General features: G+C 43.9%; 2 protein-coding genes across 3 annotated transcripts in view; both read right to left on the reverse strand.

The window, feature by feature from the left end:
* CUNH1orf50 (chromosome unknown C1orf50 homolog) overlaps positions 1-19,577 on the reverse strand; it is a 348,220-nt gene that overhangs the window by 318,601 nt on the left and 10,042 nt on the right. The window lies entirely within an intron of this gene.
* On the reverse strand, positions 1,023-14,650 carry CDC42 (cell division cycle 42). Of its 2 annotated transcripts, none has more exons than XM_065738196.1 (5): positions 14,483-14,649; positions 10,425-10,497; positions 8,282-8,391; positions 7,965-8,162; positions 1,023-2,432 (listed from the first exon to the last, which is right to left on the reverse strand). In XM_065738196.1, the coding sequence occupies exons 1-5, from the start codon at positions 14,585-14,587 to the stop codon at positions 2,343-2,345; spliced, it is 576 nt and encodes a 191-aa protein (XP_065594268.1). In that variant the 5' UTR covers positions 14,588-14,649; the 3' UTR covers positions 1,023-2,342. The 2 variants fall into 2 exon arrangements, with proteins under 2 accessions (XP_065594268.1, XP_065594269.1); XM_065738197.1 differs by lacking the exon at positions 1,023-2,432 and adding an exon at positions 2,484-3,937 and having other exon boundaries at positions 14,483-14,650.

Genomic DNA, 19,577 nt, shown 5'->3' on the forward strand with positions numbered 1-19,577 from the left:
TTTTTGGTTAACCAAATGGACTGGATGAAAGGACTGGCACAGATTACTGCCAGAAAATACATGCAGAAGACTCAGCTACAGGCAACTTCTGTGCAAGTTTGCATCCAAGAAAGAAAAGGCTAGGCAGGGTAATCTTGCTATTTAAAACCAGAAGTCCTAAAGGATTCTCCTACCACTTCAGAGGAAATCTCCTGCTTAAATTTCATGCAGACAGTCCTTCGGTCACAAATCTGTCTGCTGAGTTGAGACATGAATTAGGCTAAGCAAGAAGAGCAGGAGCCCATCTGAGCCTGCTGCCACCAGCACTCAGCTGTGAACACAGCACACACCCAGCTGCACTTCCAACTGCAAGCCAGGCACATACAGCCCCCACAGCACTTAAGAATTGAAATGCAAAGCAGAACAGCAGCACTAATTGCTGAAAAGTTAAAAGCTCACCTTTCACACTGAGCTTTTAGATTACAGTACCCACAAGTCAGTTCCTTAAAATGAAGGTGACCGTTAATGAGCCCTTTGGAATGTGTTTTAGTAATTAACACAAGTTACACAGTGACAGTGCAAGACCTTTCTCTTCAGAATACACCTACAGGCATAACAGATGCTGTGCGTGTTGGAGCAGGAGGTAAGCATCACATCACTTGTTCCTGTCTGAACATTTGTGATCTGCCCACGAACAGGGAGCAACAAGAAACTTTGACAAACACTCTCTGAACTGAAGAGGTGCAGCAGACTAGCAACTCCCCAAAGCCTACTTTTAATGTTTGGGAAAATGTACAATGCCCCATTTCAGAACCAGAGTTCCCCCCTTCAGATTTCATTATGATGGCAACAACTATGTCACAGATCACAGCAATCCCAGCAGAAGGCCAGCAGCATAGACGAGGGAAGACAGGATCTTACAGAATTAGCTATTAAGGAAAGGTCCACATTAACTCTCAAGATCACAAAGCATAAAAGCCATATATTTTCAAGTCTTCCACACTCAAGAGAAAGACTAGAGAAATAACTACCCTCAGGCAGGCTTGTGAAGATATTTTATGTTTAATACATCTGAAAAGAATGCATATACAAAGAACTTAGACATGATAAAGCATTGGTTCAACACTAATGAGTTGACAAGAAATGGGAGTTTGGGAAGATGAAGATTCTCTAAGTCTTTTCCCTAAAAGAAAAACAACTTAACTTGCAAGCCAAAACGTGGTTTTTTTTTGGTAAAGTCCCTCTGAATACTGCTGTCTACATAAAGATCCTGTGCACAATCCTTGCTGGGCTGGAACCCATCTTACAGCTCCAAGGTTACTTAAAAAGCAGAAAAAGGGGATTCCCTCAACTGGTCCCTGTATGGTGCTGCTCGGAACGCGAGGAAGCCCTCCCCGCAGCTCCTTCCTACAGACAGGTCTGCCTTTCAACCCCCCTCCACAGGGCACCAAACCTTCCTAGGGAAGTGCACCACCAGGGCCAGCTCCAGAACTCATTCCAATACATTCCAGGCTCTTTCAGTGCATCCAAACAGCAGGATACGCTGGTCATCGGAAGCATTTCTCAAATGAGAAAGGATTGGCAGAAAGATGGGCTTGTTAAAAGCCAACTCAATCAGTTGGGCACGCTCTAAAAGGTGCAGTTATTTCTTCAGCACATGACCAAAAGCGCATGAAGAGACTGACAAGTTAGTTTCCGAGTCTGATGGTGCACCCAGGGAAAAGGATTCTTCTGTTCCTAAAACTTTATAACTTAGAGGACGGGGCAGAAGTATATGACTTGCACAGTGGAAAGCCAGGGGGTGAGAGAAATACAAGGCAACTTCAGAGGAGATGCAGATGCATTTTCCACACTCCTCCTTAGAGGAGCACCAGCTTGGGACATCTTACTTTCCTGTATTTGTCTTTAGTACGAAAGGCTGCTCGCACACAGGCTGCTGGCTGCAGAACAGCCCTAGGAGTTCTTGAAACCAGAACTAAGTCTTGCCAAACTAGCAGAAGGGGCAAGGCTTCAGTAGAACAGCCCAGAATTAGTCTGTTACAGAAAAAAGTCATCACAAGCATGCCTGGGTTTCAAACAAAAAAACATTAGAAACAGTAAACAAAATAAAAAACTAGTACTGATCAGTGTTTTCTGATACTACATGATTACTCAAAATTAACTAGTTTAACTGAATTGAGGGGACACTGGGGAATAAACACTAACATTCTCATCTCACACAGGGATCGTGTGGGGGGGATGGGAGTGCAGGGTATTTGTCATTATTGCAAAAACAATTGTTTTATATTTTTTAGTTTGATTTAAACATTGCTTTTAGTATGACATCAAACACCAGCTTTGCAGAAGGGGCTGTGGAGGGACGTTCATAGCAGCACACACCTGCGAGTCTTCTTCGGCTCCGGAGGCTCCAGGGCAGCCAATATCGCCTCATCAAATACATTCTTTAGGCCTTTCTGAAAAGGGGCAAAGAAAGAAAGGGGCAGTCTCATTTTTGAGTTCACACAAACAAAAGCACAGAGAGCCAGGGTGGCAAACAAACCCCTCCAGCGAGGGATCCCGCTCTGACACCTGGACCCCCCCCCGCGTCTCCTTTGCTCAGCCAGGGCCTGAGCCAGCTGCATTTACTGCAGTCAGCAGTTCCTTAGCAGAGCATCCGATTTGCTCAACAGGAGTGCTTTGAAAACAGACCAGTATACTCCACACGAAGCAAACACATGTACCAAAGTCATTTCCTCAAGGCAGTTTTTATGATTAGTTGGGCAGTGACACATCCGACATGCTAACATCGAAGCAGAAAGTGCTGCATTCAAATGGAGGAGCTCTACGGGGAGCACGCTGAGCACAGCAGGGCAGACACCCACGTGTCAAGGGGAGAAGAGGAGACAAGGCAAGCATGCAACGATCAAACTGGTCCAGTACACGCTCAGGGCAGGCTCCTGGGCCCACACACCCCACGGTTGGAAGCAGCCAGGTAGAGCCCAGAAGCTGTGCATGGTATCAGAGTCGAAATGAAAGGAGTACAAAGCAGGTACACTGCACAGGTGTTAAAGTGAAGCCAGGAAGAGCAAATCAGAATAAAGCTTCATCAGTCAATTATACAAACAACCGCAGGTTTTAATTTCAAAATTTAAAGAGACTACAATTGACGTTTTCTCCTTGAAACAATAGAAATCAGAAGCGTAAGAGTAAGAAGCAGCTTTACATCTTACAGTAACAGGCTTTAAGAATCCATTACTGAAACGTTCTATCGTGTTAGTGAAAGCAAGAATTTTAACAGTTCATAAAGCAGTAGCAAATACATTGATATTTCCTTCCCAAAGACTTACAAATACTCCACTACAGCACAGACAGCCAAAGCAACTGCAACAAAAACATCTCACTGCACAAAGGAGAACCAGAAATTCCTTCACGTTACAGCATCACTTGCAGATCACCATTTCATGTACTTTTGTCATGCAATTACATTTAACAAGAGTCACAAGTAGAAATTCAAAATATGCAACACTTCTTCCAGCTGGATTCAGGAAGATCAAACATCATGTCTTACTCTTCCAACCTTTTTTTTTTTTTTTTTTTTTTAAAGAGCAACGATGTAAGCAGATCCTTTCCCCCAACAGCCTGAATTATAAAGCTACCCACATCTGGCAACCCAAGCAGCAGAGAGTTAAGCGAGTCCAGTTCATGTTCCATGGTCACAACGTTTTACTAAAGATCTTAAGTACTGTTTTCAGTCCAAGAGCTAATACAGAGGTTGCTTTAAAATGGTAAGCAGACAACAGCTTTCAATAAAGGTGGCTTTATTCATTTTTAACCAGGTTTCTACAGTAGTGGGACAGAGGAAGCAGCAGCAAGAGGGGAAGGAGAAAGTTTAGAATATACAGCACTTCCTTTTGGGCTGAGTTTCCGGAGGCTCGAGGGCAGCTAGGATAGCCTCATCAAACACATTCTTCAGACCTCTCTACAAGACAGAGGGGAGGAGAAAAAACAGCAGCCAGGTTAGAGGATTAGAGAAAAACAAGCAGATACAAAGAGCATTCAGGATAGAGCAGGCTGAATTCACACAGGCAGTAACAAGATTTACTTTGCAAAAAAAAAACCAAAGTAGATCCCAGGAAGAAATCTCCATTAGGCAATCCAGAAGCAAAATATCAGAGACAAACAGAACATGTGACAGGGCACCAAGTTAAACAACATGAAAACCCAAAAGGGCAGAGGCACAAACACAGCAGCAGTTGGCAAAGCCACCTGAGGAAGGAGCTGCTCAAAAAACAGTGGTTTCCCCTAAGTGCTGAACATACACTTGGTCAGGTTACAGAGGAAACAAGCACAGCGTGTCCCACCACAGGGTTGCTGAGTGCACCTCCTTTTGCAGCGACCCACTGTGAGTAAGCAGCCATGGCAGGTGCATGGACTTGCTGCTCCCATCCGGAGCAGCAGCCAGGTCAGAGCAAAGGCTCCACATCGTTCTGCTTTGTGAATTCAGCCCTGAATAACTGAAGAACTCCAGACAGCAGGGATAATCATATGGGATTGAAGCGGAATCTCTCTAGTAAGCCACTGTCAACTGAAGGTGACAATGGCTACACAGTCACAAAAAGAGAGATGCAATACCTTACCTAGCAGCCAGCTATGGGAACAACGCGTTTCAGTTATTCAGTTAGGTATTAAAGCAAGTAATTAAAGTCAAAGGAAAACAGACAATGTGTAAGGATTGGAGTAACTGAGATCCAACACCACACAAGCAGTCAGAGCTCTAGGAGGTCTGCAGGGATTACACCAGAGCACAAAGCATGCCTTGCATTTGCTGTAAGCATGACAGGAACACCACAGTACATCACTCCCACACAGCTCTGCCAAGTTACACATGAACACCAGAAGTGAAACCTGGCTCAGTTTACGCTAACTGGACTCGCCTAAATCTACTGTCACCAGTGTAACCTTCATGACTTCTGAAGAACTGCTTTATGTCAGCCAAAGAAGAACAGAAAAGCTTAAATTACTTCCTGCAAGAACCTCTAGTCTTTGTAAAGGTTTACTGTTAAACATCATTCAGTTAAGAGTTCACCCTCACAGGTTAGTCCAAATACATTGCTTTTAGCATGGCTTTTACTGGAGCACTTACACAGGAGGTCTCCAAGACAATTCCACCTAGAAGCATTTATGCCCAAGTTACATGCAAGATTACTGCTTATACCCTTTCAAGTATACGCACAACAGTTCTGTATGTTTTCTCCAGCATGTTTTAAGAGTTGCACCCTATCCTCACAAAACCCTACAGACTTCAAACTGATAAATGCCTAAATTCAGCCTGAGCACTAGTTAGATTTTCTCTCTGAGAATAAGGCTGTAGTAAAGACCCAATTATCTAACAAAGAACCCAAACAGGGCAAGAGTCAAGAAAATAACACTTTGCTTTTTACTACTCTTGGACTCCCTCGCTTTCTAGTATAGAAAAACAGGGATAAATGAAAACACGAGCAAAATCATTGTGAAAATTGGACTGGAGACTGAAATCTGGATAACAGAAGAGCAGTCACATGAAGGGAGCTGTGTTTGGTCCAACTGACCCACAGGTCTTGATGCTCTGGTTGAAGCAGCACTGCTCTGGGCTGCACCAGCAAGCCAGCTGAGCTCAGGCTCCCTTTATTCCCACCTTCTCACAGGGAATTTAAGGCCCCTTACAAATCCAGTTTTGTCCAAACTGTCAGCTGTACTAAAGTCTAGCATCAGAAAAGAAAGAAAAAAAAAGGAACAAAATTCAAAAGTGTTCCCTTGTGTTCTGGAAGCTACCCAGATTTAAGGATGACAGAAGCAATACCTGGCTTTATTTGCAAGTCCATCACCCTGTCCTAAAAGGGAAGCGTTACATACTTCTTACTGTGCTATCTAGGTATTATTTTATAGAAAAAAAGGTTGAAAGCATTGGTACTGATCTACTTCAGTGCTTTCTTCAAAGAAAAAAAACCTAAGAAAAAATGTTGGGGAAGGAGAGAAGACAACTTCACTGGACAGTCATCCCAACTCATGATGGTGCAGATACTCTGCCTTCACAGAACAGAGTCCATCTCAGCCTCTCACAGTTCACGTACTGTGTGTGGAGCAGTCAGATGTTCTGAACAAGTGAAGCTTTAAATCCCAGGAAAAAAAAAAAACAGTAGCTCCGTAATTTTATGATTATTTGCTACTGTTGCAAAGTCATTTGCAAGTCAGCAGGAAGGCAGAAATCCCTAGACTGCAAGATGAACTGTGTAGATGGACGCCAAGGTAAAGAGATGACTGGAATTACCCAGCTGAACCTAGCCTCACTTGAAACCAACTACTACAACACTGCCTTGCAGGTAGGAAAACAATCCTCCCAGCTAGAACAGCCAGCTGCTCTCTGTGTTCAGCATGCTGCCAGCTACATCACTGCTGGAAACTTCAAACATCCCTTTGCAAAGCATCTACATTTCTGTTTGGCGGCTATTACCAAAAGGCTGAGCAAGAGATGCTTTGCAGAGAAGGTCAATGACCAACGAAGTAAAAAGAACAGAGCAGAAGAAGAATGAGTAATCTTTCAGGTGAGAAAGCTTCAGAAGCCTCCTACCAGATTATTCCCAACTTCTGAAACCACTAGTGGGTATACAGCCACTACAGTGCTCTGGAAGAAACTAAGGCTGAGCTTCCAAGCACATAAAGCTGTTCTCTGCAACTGATATACTTAATTTATCCAGAAACAAATAGAACAGAAACACTGAAATTGTTATATCAGTTCTTCTAGTCATTACAAGTGCTTCCATGCAATTTGAGCAGAACGAACAAGGCAAATTTAAAAAACATAAAAGAAAAGGACAACAAATCCTGGTATCCATTTAACCAAGAAGTAGGTTCTGCAGCCTAGCCAGCAGCAGCATTCAGGTCATGCAACTGACATCATCTAAAGCAGCATGTCTTGCCACAGCACTTCCAGTGCCCACAGATCCCCTCAGAAGCCTGTTCTCAGTTACAAAAAAAAAAAGCCCTAGGATCCCAAATGGAAAAGCCATTGTGCAACCAGGGGCAAAAGGTGCAAGGCAAGCAGAACTTCAGGCTCCAAAGCTCAGCAACAAAGCTTTGTGCTTGAAATACTACAGATCAATGAAATAAAACAACTAGTGTTTTCACAAAGAGTGAAAGGCTTGATACTGTGCACACCAAGGAGGGACAAACTCTTCACAGAGGAGCACTACATAAACTGTTAAGAGTTGTAATATATTCTCTGCAGGAGTGGGCATACAAGATTACACTTCCAGGGCATTCAAAGATGAGGTAGATGCCAGCTCAAAACTTACTAACCCTTCCCACCTTAGTATTTCTAACCTCAAGGGAAAGGACTGTCAAGTTTCCTGGCCTCAGATCAGCAATATCACTCATTTTTAGACTCATTTTCACACATTAGTTCACAGCACAGCCACGTTTATATCTTAAGAACTACTTGATTCTTATTTTCTGTTTCAATAGAACTTCCATCTTAAGGCACACAAAGGAAACAGATCACCAATGACAGGTGGGGAGAAGAGAAAGGAAGCTCTAAAAAGGAAGAGAAAAACTCTCCATTAGGAAGGCTTCTGTTCATAGAAGGAACAAAACTTACTTCACTGAGATCTGTTTTTCCTTTTGACTGCTCTCTTCACTTGTGAACCATATTCTAACCCACTTACTGTCTGTGACGTGCCTTCCAAGTTTTAGAAAATTACTTTGCTCCAACACAAAAGCAAACCCAGCAAGCAAATCCTTCACCGCCCCCCCTCCACTTGTGCCTTATCTTCACAGGCCAATTTGCTTTGTACCACTGCCAGCTCCTTGTGCCTGAGAACAACAGGACAGAGAAAGCTACTGTGTCAACAGCAGAAATGGAGCTGACATCCTTTCACATTCATTCTGAACTATTTTTCCCCTGTAAGTGAAGGAAAAAAAAAAAGTATGGAAATACAAACAAGCAGAAGTGGTCAAAGACCAACTCTTACCTGCGTAAGTGCAGAGCATTCCACATATTTAACAGCCTTCAGGTCCCGGGCCAGTTTTTCAGCTGTCTCTGGAGTTATGGGCTTCTGCTTGTTCTTGGCAAGTTTTTCAATTGTTGAGGGATCATCTCTTAGATCAATCTGGGTCCCAACAAGCAGGAAAGGAGTCTTTGGACAATGGTGAGTAATTTCAGGTACCCACTAAGGAGAGAAGATATAGTACTTGTTACTGAGCACCCAGTCAAGACGAACACCTTAGTTGTTACTAAAATCACTGCAACAGCTCCTTTTCTGGAGAACTCAGGCAGAGTTAAACCAACCTTTTCTTTCACATTTTCAAATGAAGAAGGAGACACCACTGAAAAACAGACCAGAAATACATCTGTCTGTGGATAGCTGAGGGGTCGTAATCTATCATAGTCTTCCTGACCTAGAAGGGGAGAAAATTAACATGGCATTAGAGGCAGATAGCAAAATATTGCCTTTTACAGCTTGTCAGAATACACATTCCAGCACAAAAGCTGGATTGTGAGTAGTCCTAACTCTTAAGCAAATACACATCCCCTGAATTCAAACATGCAGGGAACCTAGTTTCCAGATACAGAATTCATTCAGTTGCTATGTAAGCACAAGCTGCTTAAAGTCACAAGAGAGAAGGGAAGGTCAGGAGTGCACTCTAATACTTTTTTTTTTTTTTTTTTAGGTCAAGCAGCCTCAGACTGCAGAAGGTAGCTTTGGCTTTAAGTCAGGTCTTCTACACCTACTCTATCCACAAAATATATTTTGACATCAAATTTCATTAACATGCAAAACCTAAAGTTTCAGAAGCAGTTTTGTTCACTAGGAGGTCCCAATTCACACTTAAAAACATTCAGGGAAATATTCTTTGAACAGTAAGAGAAGAATGCTGCTGTTACAGGCGTAGGAGTAACAAAGCTGCCCAGCAGCAATCCCCTAAAAATACACAGTCCCAGGGCAGGCTGTGCTTCAAGGAAAGCCAAGCTCTCCCCTTCAGGTCTGCACATCAGACAGCAGCAGTCCCTGCAGAACACCACTAGCAGTGACCCACTAAACCCCGCAGCAGCTTATTTTTTATACCTGCTCAATTCAGTACCACTCTTTTAGAAAGCAAAGCAAAGCTCACACTTAAGGAGCAACTTCATGAGCTGGCAACCAGCTGAGAAACATCTGCTCAAAAAAAACCCCTCATTTCAACTGAGGATCCCTTGCTTGCCATACAGAGCAAAAAACTCAGAGACCTTAGAGGAGCTGACCACACCTGGGACATCTCAGTGGATCTGTAGTTTGAAGATAGAGATCTGAACAGCTTGGGACAGCTACCGTACTTCTCTGGACACAGGGGAGCTCAGCACCAACCAAGCTTGTCACAATTAGAAGTACACCCCAAAAAGCTGTCTTCACAGTAGAAAATTTTTATATGTCAGTCATTAATATGAGTTTTACTCATTTAAGCTCCATAGCCTGCTCCAGCAGCTACTGTTTAGCAAAGAGATGGGTGACCCTCAAAGTGGCAGCCTTTTAATTTCAGAAGCTTGGCTCCAAAAGGAAAGCTTTTAGTTTTGCAAGTATCAAGCTACACACACTACATCATTTGGGAACTACTCAGAATTTCATAAATGAATTACTGCACTCGTGGGCTGACAGCACAAGCGTCCTCACCTACATGAGCAATGGTTTCCACAGGCCTGAACAAAGAAGAGCTCAGCTCAGCAGGTCAACAGGAAGAAAAGGACCACACCACCCACTTCTACCCACACTAGTGCAACAGATCCAAAGCTAAGCAGGTAACACAGAAGAACTCCCTAACACCTAGCCTAAATCCAAGAATCAGTACCTACAGCAGCCTATGAAACACCAAGAGGTAGCCCTTCTCTAGAGCTTCTTATCCAATAACTAAGAAGTTTGTAATAACATATAAATCACATTTGTGAGAACAGTGTGAAGGATAATTAAAGCCACAGCATTTAACTGGAGCACAAGATCACATCAGTAATTAATAAAACACTAACAATGCATCTGTAAGAACACAGCTGGAAAGAGTCACATTAAGTGACATGGCAATTGTAAGCAACACTCTACCAGCCAAGTTCTCTGAGAAGACTACACTGAACAACAGTTCACAGTATCAGAAGCTGTGTACTGCTCTGGTAACACTACAGGCTGTGGACTGGGCAAGCCTGGGGTAAGCACCTACCCATTCTTGTTAAGTTTTCATGCTCACTAATAAATGCAGATAGCTGTGTAATCACTGTATGTTACTCCAGCCATGAACTCAAATACAGTCTAGAAACAATGAACAAAGAAGCCTGCAGGCTTTTCCCTTCCATAGAAGAACCAACTTTTGTTTCTTTTGGTGCGTGTATATATATATATATATTTTATTCAACAGCATTTCAGCTAAATCTAGGGCAGTTAAAATGACACAAGCACTTGATTTCTCACCTGCAGTATCAAAGAGGCCTAGAGTGTAAGGCTCTCCTCCAATCATCACCGTTACAGCATAGTTATCAAAGACCTGTTAAGGAAAGAAACATTTAAGAGCGTGTCAGTATGCCATCTTTCAGACCCTCACACTACCCACCATGCTGAGCCCCCTCTGATTTGTACACAAGTCATCTCAGCAGGACACAATCCATCACACTTCCTGCAGTATTGCTAAGGCTCTTAACAGGATGATTCCGTTTGTGATAGGGATACAAGAGTTATTTCCACACTTTAGAGAAAGGCACACTGGATACACCACTGCATCTAATACCACGAAAGCCACTGAACACCACACCTGTAACAGCTCTTGCCTGTAATTGAGAAATCAAGCCACAGCATCTGTATAGCAGCTGGCACAACAGTCCTGCCCACAAGCACACACTGCATCAGGTGTTTCACCCAGCTACTTGTTTAGAGCACAACTGATCACATGCACCTACCCAAAGCCCTTTCTCTCTTGCAAACTCATTATAGATTACACTGCTGGAAGTGACTGAAATTAAGGATGCTGACCATTCCACATTCAGAACCAGAACAGAATGTTTCAGAAGCTACCTTCACCAAAAGCTCCTCCCAGTGAAAAATAAAAAAGCTGTCTCTGCACTGCAAAATTACTGAGACAGCTGACGTATCTGAACAAGGATATGAAAGCTAACCTTCAACATGAAAATCAAGTCTGAGCAGCTTTCATGGCTGAAGTAAACTGCTGCATTAAAGCAGGTCGCAGGAAATTCAGAAGCTTTTCACAGAAGTGAAACACAGGAATCACAGAGGAACACTGAGAAATGAACTGTCACACACACATTCACAGGGTTTCATTGAGGCACTTGAAGAATTTCCACTAAAATATGGGACTAAGACTAGCAAGACAGCACTTCAAAGCTGAACTTTGATGAGTTTAGATCTGCCTCCTCTCCAGCCAACTGCCCTGGTTAAAGCAATACCCGACACACCACACTCATTTTTCCAACTTGTCACAACCCACTATGACTAAGAAGGAAGTTATACATGCCCAGAACCATCAACCAGAACTGGAAGTTTCCCTCTCAAACAATTCTGGTTTAACCTTCATAATTTAAGGACTGTAAGAGACTTCAACATTCACGCCCCTTATCAGCAGCACAACCCTTCGGCACACTACACTGATTTTGCTTTACTGAACCCTCCCCTGAGCACCCAACCACAATGCAAGACAGACCTTCAGGAAGAAGGCTGCAGGCATTTCGCCACACACATTCCACATGCAATGACCACTTCAAGACTCCCAAGTACAAATGACCCAAAGAACTGGTATGCTCCTCTCTGAAGGCCAAAACACTGATTCTTTGAGATATGAGAGGATTATTACAAGCTTAAAATCCCAAAGATATTCCTTAATCAGCACTCCTGCACTGGCCCTCTACTATTCCCTCACCTTCACCCACTGAACAGGGAGTTTAAGATGTTATCTGTAGCTGCCCCTTACGAGAATTAACATACTTGATTTTTTATGCTTTTTTCTTTTTAAAGGTACAGCTAGAATTGAGAAGATCTGTGGGTCCAGCACTGAAGAGACCACGGTTACAAGGCCAGCTGCTCATGACAAACTTGGAAGCAACACAGATCCAGCACAACCCACTATTTCATTCTCAGTTGTGCTAAGCAGCCTAAAACCCAGAGCAGCAACAGTCCTACAAGAAGTTTCAGTTCCTGCCAGTACTGGACAGCCCTCTACAGCAGGAAGCTCAAGCTTCCGTGTTACAGGACTCACACCTGGTCTACCATTCCCCAGACACTGCACACACAAGTTCCTCACTGCCTTTTTTGAAAAGGAAATAATGTCAAAAATATGCACGTGATAAACTCCATACCAGCACAAAACCCATCTCCCACCGGGAAATACCCTTGAGAAAGAACAGTGAAACAGAACCAATTGAAAGATCCTGCTGTATCTGACTGAGCTGGTACATCTCCGCCAGCACTTCAACCACAATTCAACCACAGCCAAGCAGGACAACAGCACATGCAGCTTCTACCAACATCTCCAGTAGCTATGTACACAGAACAGATCAGCTTGAAAACAAACTTATGGGAGCACCCACACCTGCTACTAATTGCTTTGTGCTCTATATCACAAGGGTTTGTCTTCATTTTGGAACAATGCTTTTGCATTTCTTTTCCTGTTTATTACTAGAAGCATTAGCCAGGATATCAGAGCTCACTTACCAGTTCCCAGAGTTTGAAGGAAGCCTTTAGGCCAAAGTTAGCAACAGACCTGTGATATTCCCAGAACGCTGAGATTCTCAAGACAAATTTCAGGGGTAAATACGATTTCAGAAGCATGGGACAGTTTTAAAAGGTACCACAATTAAGCCTTAGCACATCACAAACACACGTTAGTGACACATAACTTAATTTCTCTGCACAACTTCCATTGCTTATCAACAGAGATTTATAGTTGATGCCACCATCCTGCAGGACAGCAGACTTACGAGGTTTCAAGATATATATTGCAAGTTTAAGATTGCAACGTTTTTGAACATAATGAAGGGTAATTTCACTAGGGATAAGTATAGAAGCTTCAGGCTCACTGCTCAAACTCACTGACCACTTTCATCTTGTCTTGGCTGTAAAAACCAGCTTAAATACAGCAAGCAGACTTCCACAGGCTTCATGCAGCATGTGGTTATCCTACAAACACCGCAGCAGGTTTCTCTGTACCACCCGAGAGCAGCAAAGTGTAGATTCAAACACAACCCATCTCCTGCTAGTCATTAACAAGAGGATCCCTGCAAGAGGCTGAGCTTTGGTCTTCGTGCCTACACACAGCCCTCAGGCTGGTCCCTGCATCCAAGCTGCATGCTCCCAGGCCTGGGCATACTTGCATCACTTCCTTTCCAGCACCAAATCTACAACTAAAATTGAGCTCATAGGAATCAATCCTGTTTCTAAGAAGCCTCAACTTTTGCAAGCTGAAAAGTCTTCAGAGAGTGGAAAGAGACAGCAACAAAAAAGAATTACAGAAATTTCCTGCAGCTTCTCTGTCACAAAATTGACTTTTTTCCCCCCTTTGGCCTGGTGGGTTCCTTTTTCTGTTTGCTTTTACACAAAGTAGCTGCTGTTTTGAAAGAGGCATGGTAAAGAACCCAGCATCTCAAAGGAGTTCTGTTCTTTTAAGTTGCTTTGTAACAGCAGAAAAGCTCACTGGCCCTAAAAACAAACTGAATCATCCCACTGTCAGCACGCTAACCTTGCATATGCAGTATTAGAGCAGCAAAACTCCTCTACCAGAAAAACAGTGCACAAGGGCCTTGCAGTCAGATTGCTCTAACCTTGATCCTGAGATAAGCCAAGGAATTTTGTATCTCAGAAAACCTTTTTGAGTCTTACAGTGTCAGTTATGCCAAGTGTTACATGAAGACAGACACAGAAGGAATACATTCAAAGCTGTTAATTATCTGTATGCCCAACTGGAGTGAGACTGAACACTCTAGATCCAAACACGACTTCAATTAAATGCAGGGAGTAACCACATACACTCCGCAGCACACCACATGACCTCTCAAAGCTGGGAAACAAAAATCAGTATCAAAAATGGTAACTAACTGTGGTCAGTGACTATCTTAGCAGCACGAAGCACTATTTTCCCTAAAAGTGAAGATGTGGCTAAAACAGAGCTCAGCAAGCCAGAGATAAGGTGTTCCTGCTGCCCACCCTCCACTTTGCACTTCTAGCAACTGCTGATAATCTTACTCAGAAAATCCAGCCAGTGGCCATCACCAGAAGCCTGAATTCTACAAAGCAGTCAAACAACAGGAACTGACTGCATACAGGGAAAAGAACCCCAGCACTACCAGGTGACAGCAAGGATCACAGGATAACAGACTCAGCATTATTTTTCCATGCCGTATTAGTCTGCAACAAGCTGAAGGTACAAATATTAAGGTGCTCATGCCATACAAGTTAGTTGAGAAAAACATTCATGCTGCTCTACCCCAGCATGCCCCAAGAACAACTGGAACCACCCTCACACTTACCGTTGGTACGTATTCTGATGGAAATTTATTCGTTGTGTAAGAAATTAAGAGACAGGTTTTACCAACAGCACCATCACCCACAACTACACACTTAATCGTCTGCATAGTTGAAGTCTGCTACAGTATCAACTCCAATGTGAACCTGAAAGGAAAAAAAAAGACAAAAAAGATAAATTTAGGTTTTTTATTCCCCCTGTGTGGCATTGTATGCTTCCCCTGGAGCTGGAGCCACTAACAGGATGTGCTGGCAATCTGACAGAGACATTCCTAGATGAAGCAGTTGACGCAGTCTCTCCATCACACACAACAGAGAATATTCATTTTCATACATGCAAATTCTTCCATATAGTCCTCCCATTGCATACCACTGTCAAATGCCAGCAAAGGCTAAGTCTGACACAGTCACTTCTCACACTGGGAAGAATCAGGTACGTTAAGTCATTCTAGAATACAACATGACTTTTGCCTGATTACCTACAGCTGGGCAGAAAAGGTCTCTATGCCTTTCAATCTATTTCTGATGTATAAAGGTACCCAGCCTTACATGCACTGAAAAAATGGAAGTGTGAACTTGGGTCCTCATAGCTGCCAAGTAACATATCTCCCAAGAGATCTCACCCAGGAAATACAGCAGCATGAGTTCTGAAAATAGTTAACATGATAAAAACAAGCAGGTGCAGACAGAAGTATGTGCTGCTTTTTTTTAAGGCAAGCTCTGTAATTTTCCTGTTACAGCTGCCACTAAGCAACGTACCCTGATCCCACTCAGAGGTGGCTAACAGAATCAAGGAGCTCTGCAGGGCACCCAACACTCCAGACACTCCAGAACCACAATGCAGCCAGCTATTTCAGCACTGCCCTGTACAGATTAGAGCACTGCAACTAAACCGGTACTTTCCACCAATACTTCCTCCAAACCTTAGCTGGCTACCTCCAGAGCCAGATACAGCCACCCTTCATTAAGCTATTACTCTAACAATTACCATACACAAGTATGAAATCCTACCCCCAGCAAGCCTACTGGCAAACCTTCCAATGCTTCCAAACATTTCCATATGATTTACACAACCAGCAAGGATTTGCTTATGAAGATATCCTCCACCAGGGCATGGGATACAAGCACCCCAGGGCTGACAGCAGGCTGCAGCCTCACCTCATCGTTGTGACTTGTTGATGGAGTCAATCACAGAGCACATAATGACTGCACATGACCGTGGGATCTATTCGACACAAAACACAGCTGCAAACAAGGCCACTGCTAAGAAGCTGGGATGTACCATCCTGGCACCCACTCTCCCACAGGAAAACATCTGAAGATGCATGCATCAAGTCATGATGTAAAAAATTAATAGTCCAGCATGAGATATGACTGCAGAATAACTCATCCCCAAAGGGAATACTAACGGAGGGAGGAAAAGTTACAAGGCTTGCTTCCTCCCCACAAAGCACCCATTAAAAGCAAGTCTACATACAGAGCATCCAGCAGGACTAGAGGGTAGGGACATCAGAGGGAACTGAAACAAGAGAGGAAAGCACTGAAGTCATCCCAGTTTGAGTGCAGTAAGTAGACATAATTATGAGCCTCGTGCTCAAGTCTAGAGAAGAAAACTGATAAAGTCTGGGAATATAATGTAAGTCAGCAGAACTAACTCAAATAAGGCTTTTTTAAACATGAATTCATTTAATTTTTGAAATCTTTGCATTCTAATGAAAGGGAAAAAAAAAGCATTTCAGTAAAGCACACGTTAACTGACCACACAAAATAGCTGAGCAATTTTATCCCGTCCAACATGCAATTTCAAAAGGGCACTGCACAGAACTCAAGAATATCCCAGGAAATGGGATGTCTGGAAAATGTGGATTACAAAGCCTGGTACATTTTGTCAGCTGGTCCTAGTGCAGACCCACTCAGCCCACATCTCGGAGTTCTGTTTTCACGAAAGACAAGTGATCTCCCATTGGAGCCAGCAAGGGTTAGGATAAAGAATTAACTGAAGCCACCAAAGAGGGATTATATGCCCACACCAAGGAAAATATGAGGGCCTGAACATGCACCACAAGGCACTGCCAGATGATGAAAGGTTGAAGAAACCCTATGGTAGGTGCCTACGGCAGGCAGCCACATATGATGCACCCACTGACAGCCACAGCCCCTCCCAGGCAAGCCTCCCTTCCCTGCTCTGACAGCAAGCACCTGAACTGCAGCATCGCCTGCTTCTTAGCCTTAAAAAGCTGCCTGGAATTCACAGGAGTTACAATTACTGACTGAAGCGTTTGTGAGACACTGTCATTCTTCACAAACAATCAGTGTTCCCTACTAAAACAAGGAGCACAAATCATCCTTGCCTTCACTCTGCACACAAGCAGTTTAATTGCTATACAAGCCTTAAATCCTGCAGCTTGTTAAGATTCCTTTTATTTTTAAGCTGCTGATATCTGTTTTCAGGTTGAAACGCATACCTTCTTCTAAGGCAAAGGAAGCCAGGCTGTCAAATCTGTCTACACATCCTGTGCTAGCTTCCTGTCAAGCCATGGCAGCACCACAGCTTCCTCTTCACGCAGCACTGAAGCCGCTGCCATTTCATCACCCACCGGCTAAGGCAGCTCGCTGCAAGCTGCCAGCTGACAGCCAAGAACCATTTTGCGATGCTCCTCAGCGTGCACCACTAACACACAAACCTAAGCTCACCCAGCCTGTCACAGTGAGCAGCCTCCCAGATCAGGGGCACCAAAGCAATATAATCAGCTGCTAGCAGGATTTCCTCACCAGAGAAGCCTACCAGTGTTAAATGGAGAAGATCCTAATTGCAGGACTGTATAAACCCAGCCCAGCAAACATCATCCCAGAAATGCCCAGACACAGCACACCACTTCTCTGTGCAGATCACAAGCCACTGTCATCGGTCATTAAAACTTCAGACCACAGTGCTCTCCCTGTTGTGAGCACCAACATATCAGGAGCCAAATTGCAGAAAGATTAACAGGCACCGAAGTCAGACCAGGCCCAGAAAGCAGTATTACCACAGTCAGTATCCTCCTCTGTAGGTGTACCACAGTCATTTCCTGAAGGGAGTTGAAGTTTCTAGACTAAAGTCCACCTTTCAGATTCCCAAGAGCCTTCTTCATGGAGGAGACCTCACCCCAGAAGCAGGTGAGCAGAGAAGTGGCAGATGTGCCATGTGACAAATGAAATGGAAAGGCTTTATTACACTCTAAACCACTTGGTGCCAAGATTACCTGCCCACCTTGCCCACAGCTCAGATTACTGCAGGCACACAAGGTATCCCAAGCACTCAAGCTGAGTTTAGGGTATGGGTTGTTTAATTTCCAAAACAGATTTAAAAAAAAAAAAGTATTTCAAAATACAAACCAGCACACAGCTGCAAATGATTGAGTTTAAGGCAAAACTTGCAGAGAACAGAAGGCACTTAAATATTTAAGAAGCAATCTCATACCACAGCAGTTGAAGAACTTGAAACAAATATACCCTCAGGATTTCTTAGACCTGCCACCAACAGCTCATCCTGCCCTTAAAATCCAGCCTCAAAACTCGCACTCCATGAGGTGCTACCATCTGTTTCAAACAGCAGTTGCCTCAACAGACAAAAAAGCCATCACACTACAAAGTGCTATCAAAGCAACCACAAGAATCCTGGTGGAAACCCACCCCCTCCGCCACCCAGCGGCTCGCTCAGAAGCTCCCAATGTGCAGTGAGGTACCACTCCCACAGCTGCCGTCAGACCACGAGGTGGAAATGCTCCAGCACTGCACAGACAGGGGATCACCAGCACTGCGATGCACCTCAGGCCCATGTTGCTCTCGACACATGCAATATCTGTTATTATAAGGGAACCACACACTCAGTACAGAGGCAACAGGAGACCCCCACCATGTACTTCAAGCCTGCCCCTTGATAGAGCCTGCCCGAAGTCCCTGCAGTTTTTAAGTAACTTTTTTGTTGTGGACAAGTTGCTATGAAATAGGAAAAGAGAAGCACAAGGTGTCACTTCAAACCGTAGCTGTTAAGAGATTAATTGATATCTTCTATGTACCTAAACTACCAGCAGCATTAACGCTTCCTGAGTTCTACATCTTAAAAGGAAAAAATAAAAGACAGTCCACAGCCACACCAATGCACAGCCCCGAATTCAAAACAAGTCTACTCAAGCACAGCATGACTCAGTGTGCAGCAAAGCTTCCATGTGTTCACTGCATTCGGACCTCAAAGCAGCAACCTTAATGTGAACTCAGCAGAAGGCAGAGGATGTCACAGATTGCACTGCCCAAATCAGTTGTCAGCACTGCGAAAACTCATCCCATATGAAACCCTGAGAAGCACAGGTGCTTGCATTAAGTCTTTTTTTAGTCAAAGGCATCTTGAATTTTCACTCTCCACTATCTTCCACAGCCCACAGGAAGCTGTTCAACTCTACTGTGCAATGAAATTCCATCCCGTGTTCTCGTACCAAGTGATGCAGTCCTATCTGTATTTGCTTAGTTTCACACTGCTGTTGCAGTTGCAAATGCAAGCTGTACCCCTGCTTCTGTTTGCATAGCTACTCATCACTGGGCACACCAGCCTCCATGCTCTGCTCCTCCCCTGTGGCCAGGGGCATTTAACAGTGGTAAAAGCACATGTTGGCAGCACAGCCACTCTGGTGAGCATTTCTGCATCAGGGCAGCCACCCTGCATGCACATCAGCTGCAGTGTTCAGTGCACTGAGTTGCTGGTGCTCTGCGCACACGAACTGCCCAAGCACTGCCTGCAGGGAGCAGCACGCTTACCTCAGGCTCAGAGGACTGAACAGATGATGCTTTGCTATGAATAACACTCCAGAGGAGACTTCTCATTGATGCTCACCTACCTTGGTGATCCTAATAAAACTAGCTGAAGCCAGAAGTAAAGCAGCAGAGCTTGCCCTGCGCTCAGCAGACAAGGAGCTTACTAGCATGGCTGGTGCCAGCCTCACATTCTTCCTTTGCATAAGACAAGAGGATGTGAGGAATTATGCCTTACCATTCAAAAGGAATGGGCTAAATCAGCAGCAAAGCAGCTTAAAAATAGAAAAGCATTTTTAAAAGCTTTTTCCCCAT

The sequence above is a fragment of the Cyrtonyx montezumae genome, unplaced genomic scaffold (genome assembly GCF_038088225.1).
Source record: "Cyrtonyx montezumae isolate F1298 unplaced genomic scaffold, pur_monq_1.0 scaffold_21, whole genome shotgun sequence".
In the NCBI taxonomy this organism is placed as follows: Eukaryota; Metazoa; Chordata; class Aves; order Galliformes; family Odontophoridae; genus Cyrtonyx; species Cyrtonyx montezumae.

Coding starts and splice junctions, on each gene's coding strand:
- CDC42 (XM_065738196.1), bottom strand. CDS start 14,587: ATGCAGACGATTAAGTGTGTAGTTGTGGGTGATGGTGCTGTTGGTAAA. Junction 8,163..8,281: donor TTGAAAATGTGAAAGAAAAG/GTTGGTTTAACT, acceptor TTCTCTCCTTAG/TGGGTACCTGAAATTACTCA. Junction 2,433..7,964: donor AATGCTCTGCACTTACGCAG/GTAAGAGTTGGT, acceptor GCCCCTTTTCAG/AAAGGCCTAAAGAATGTATT.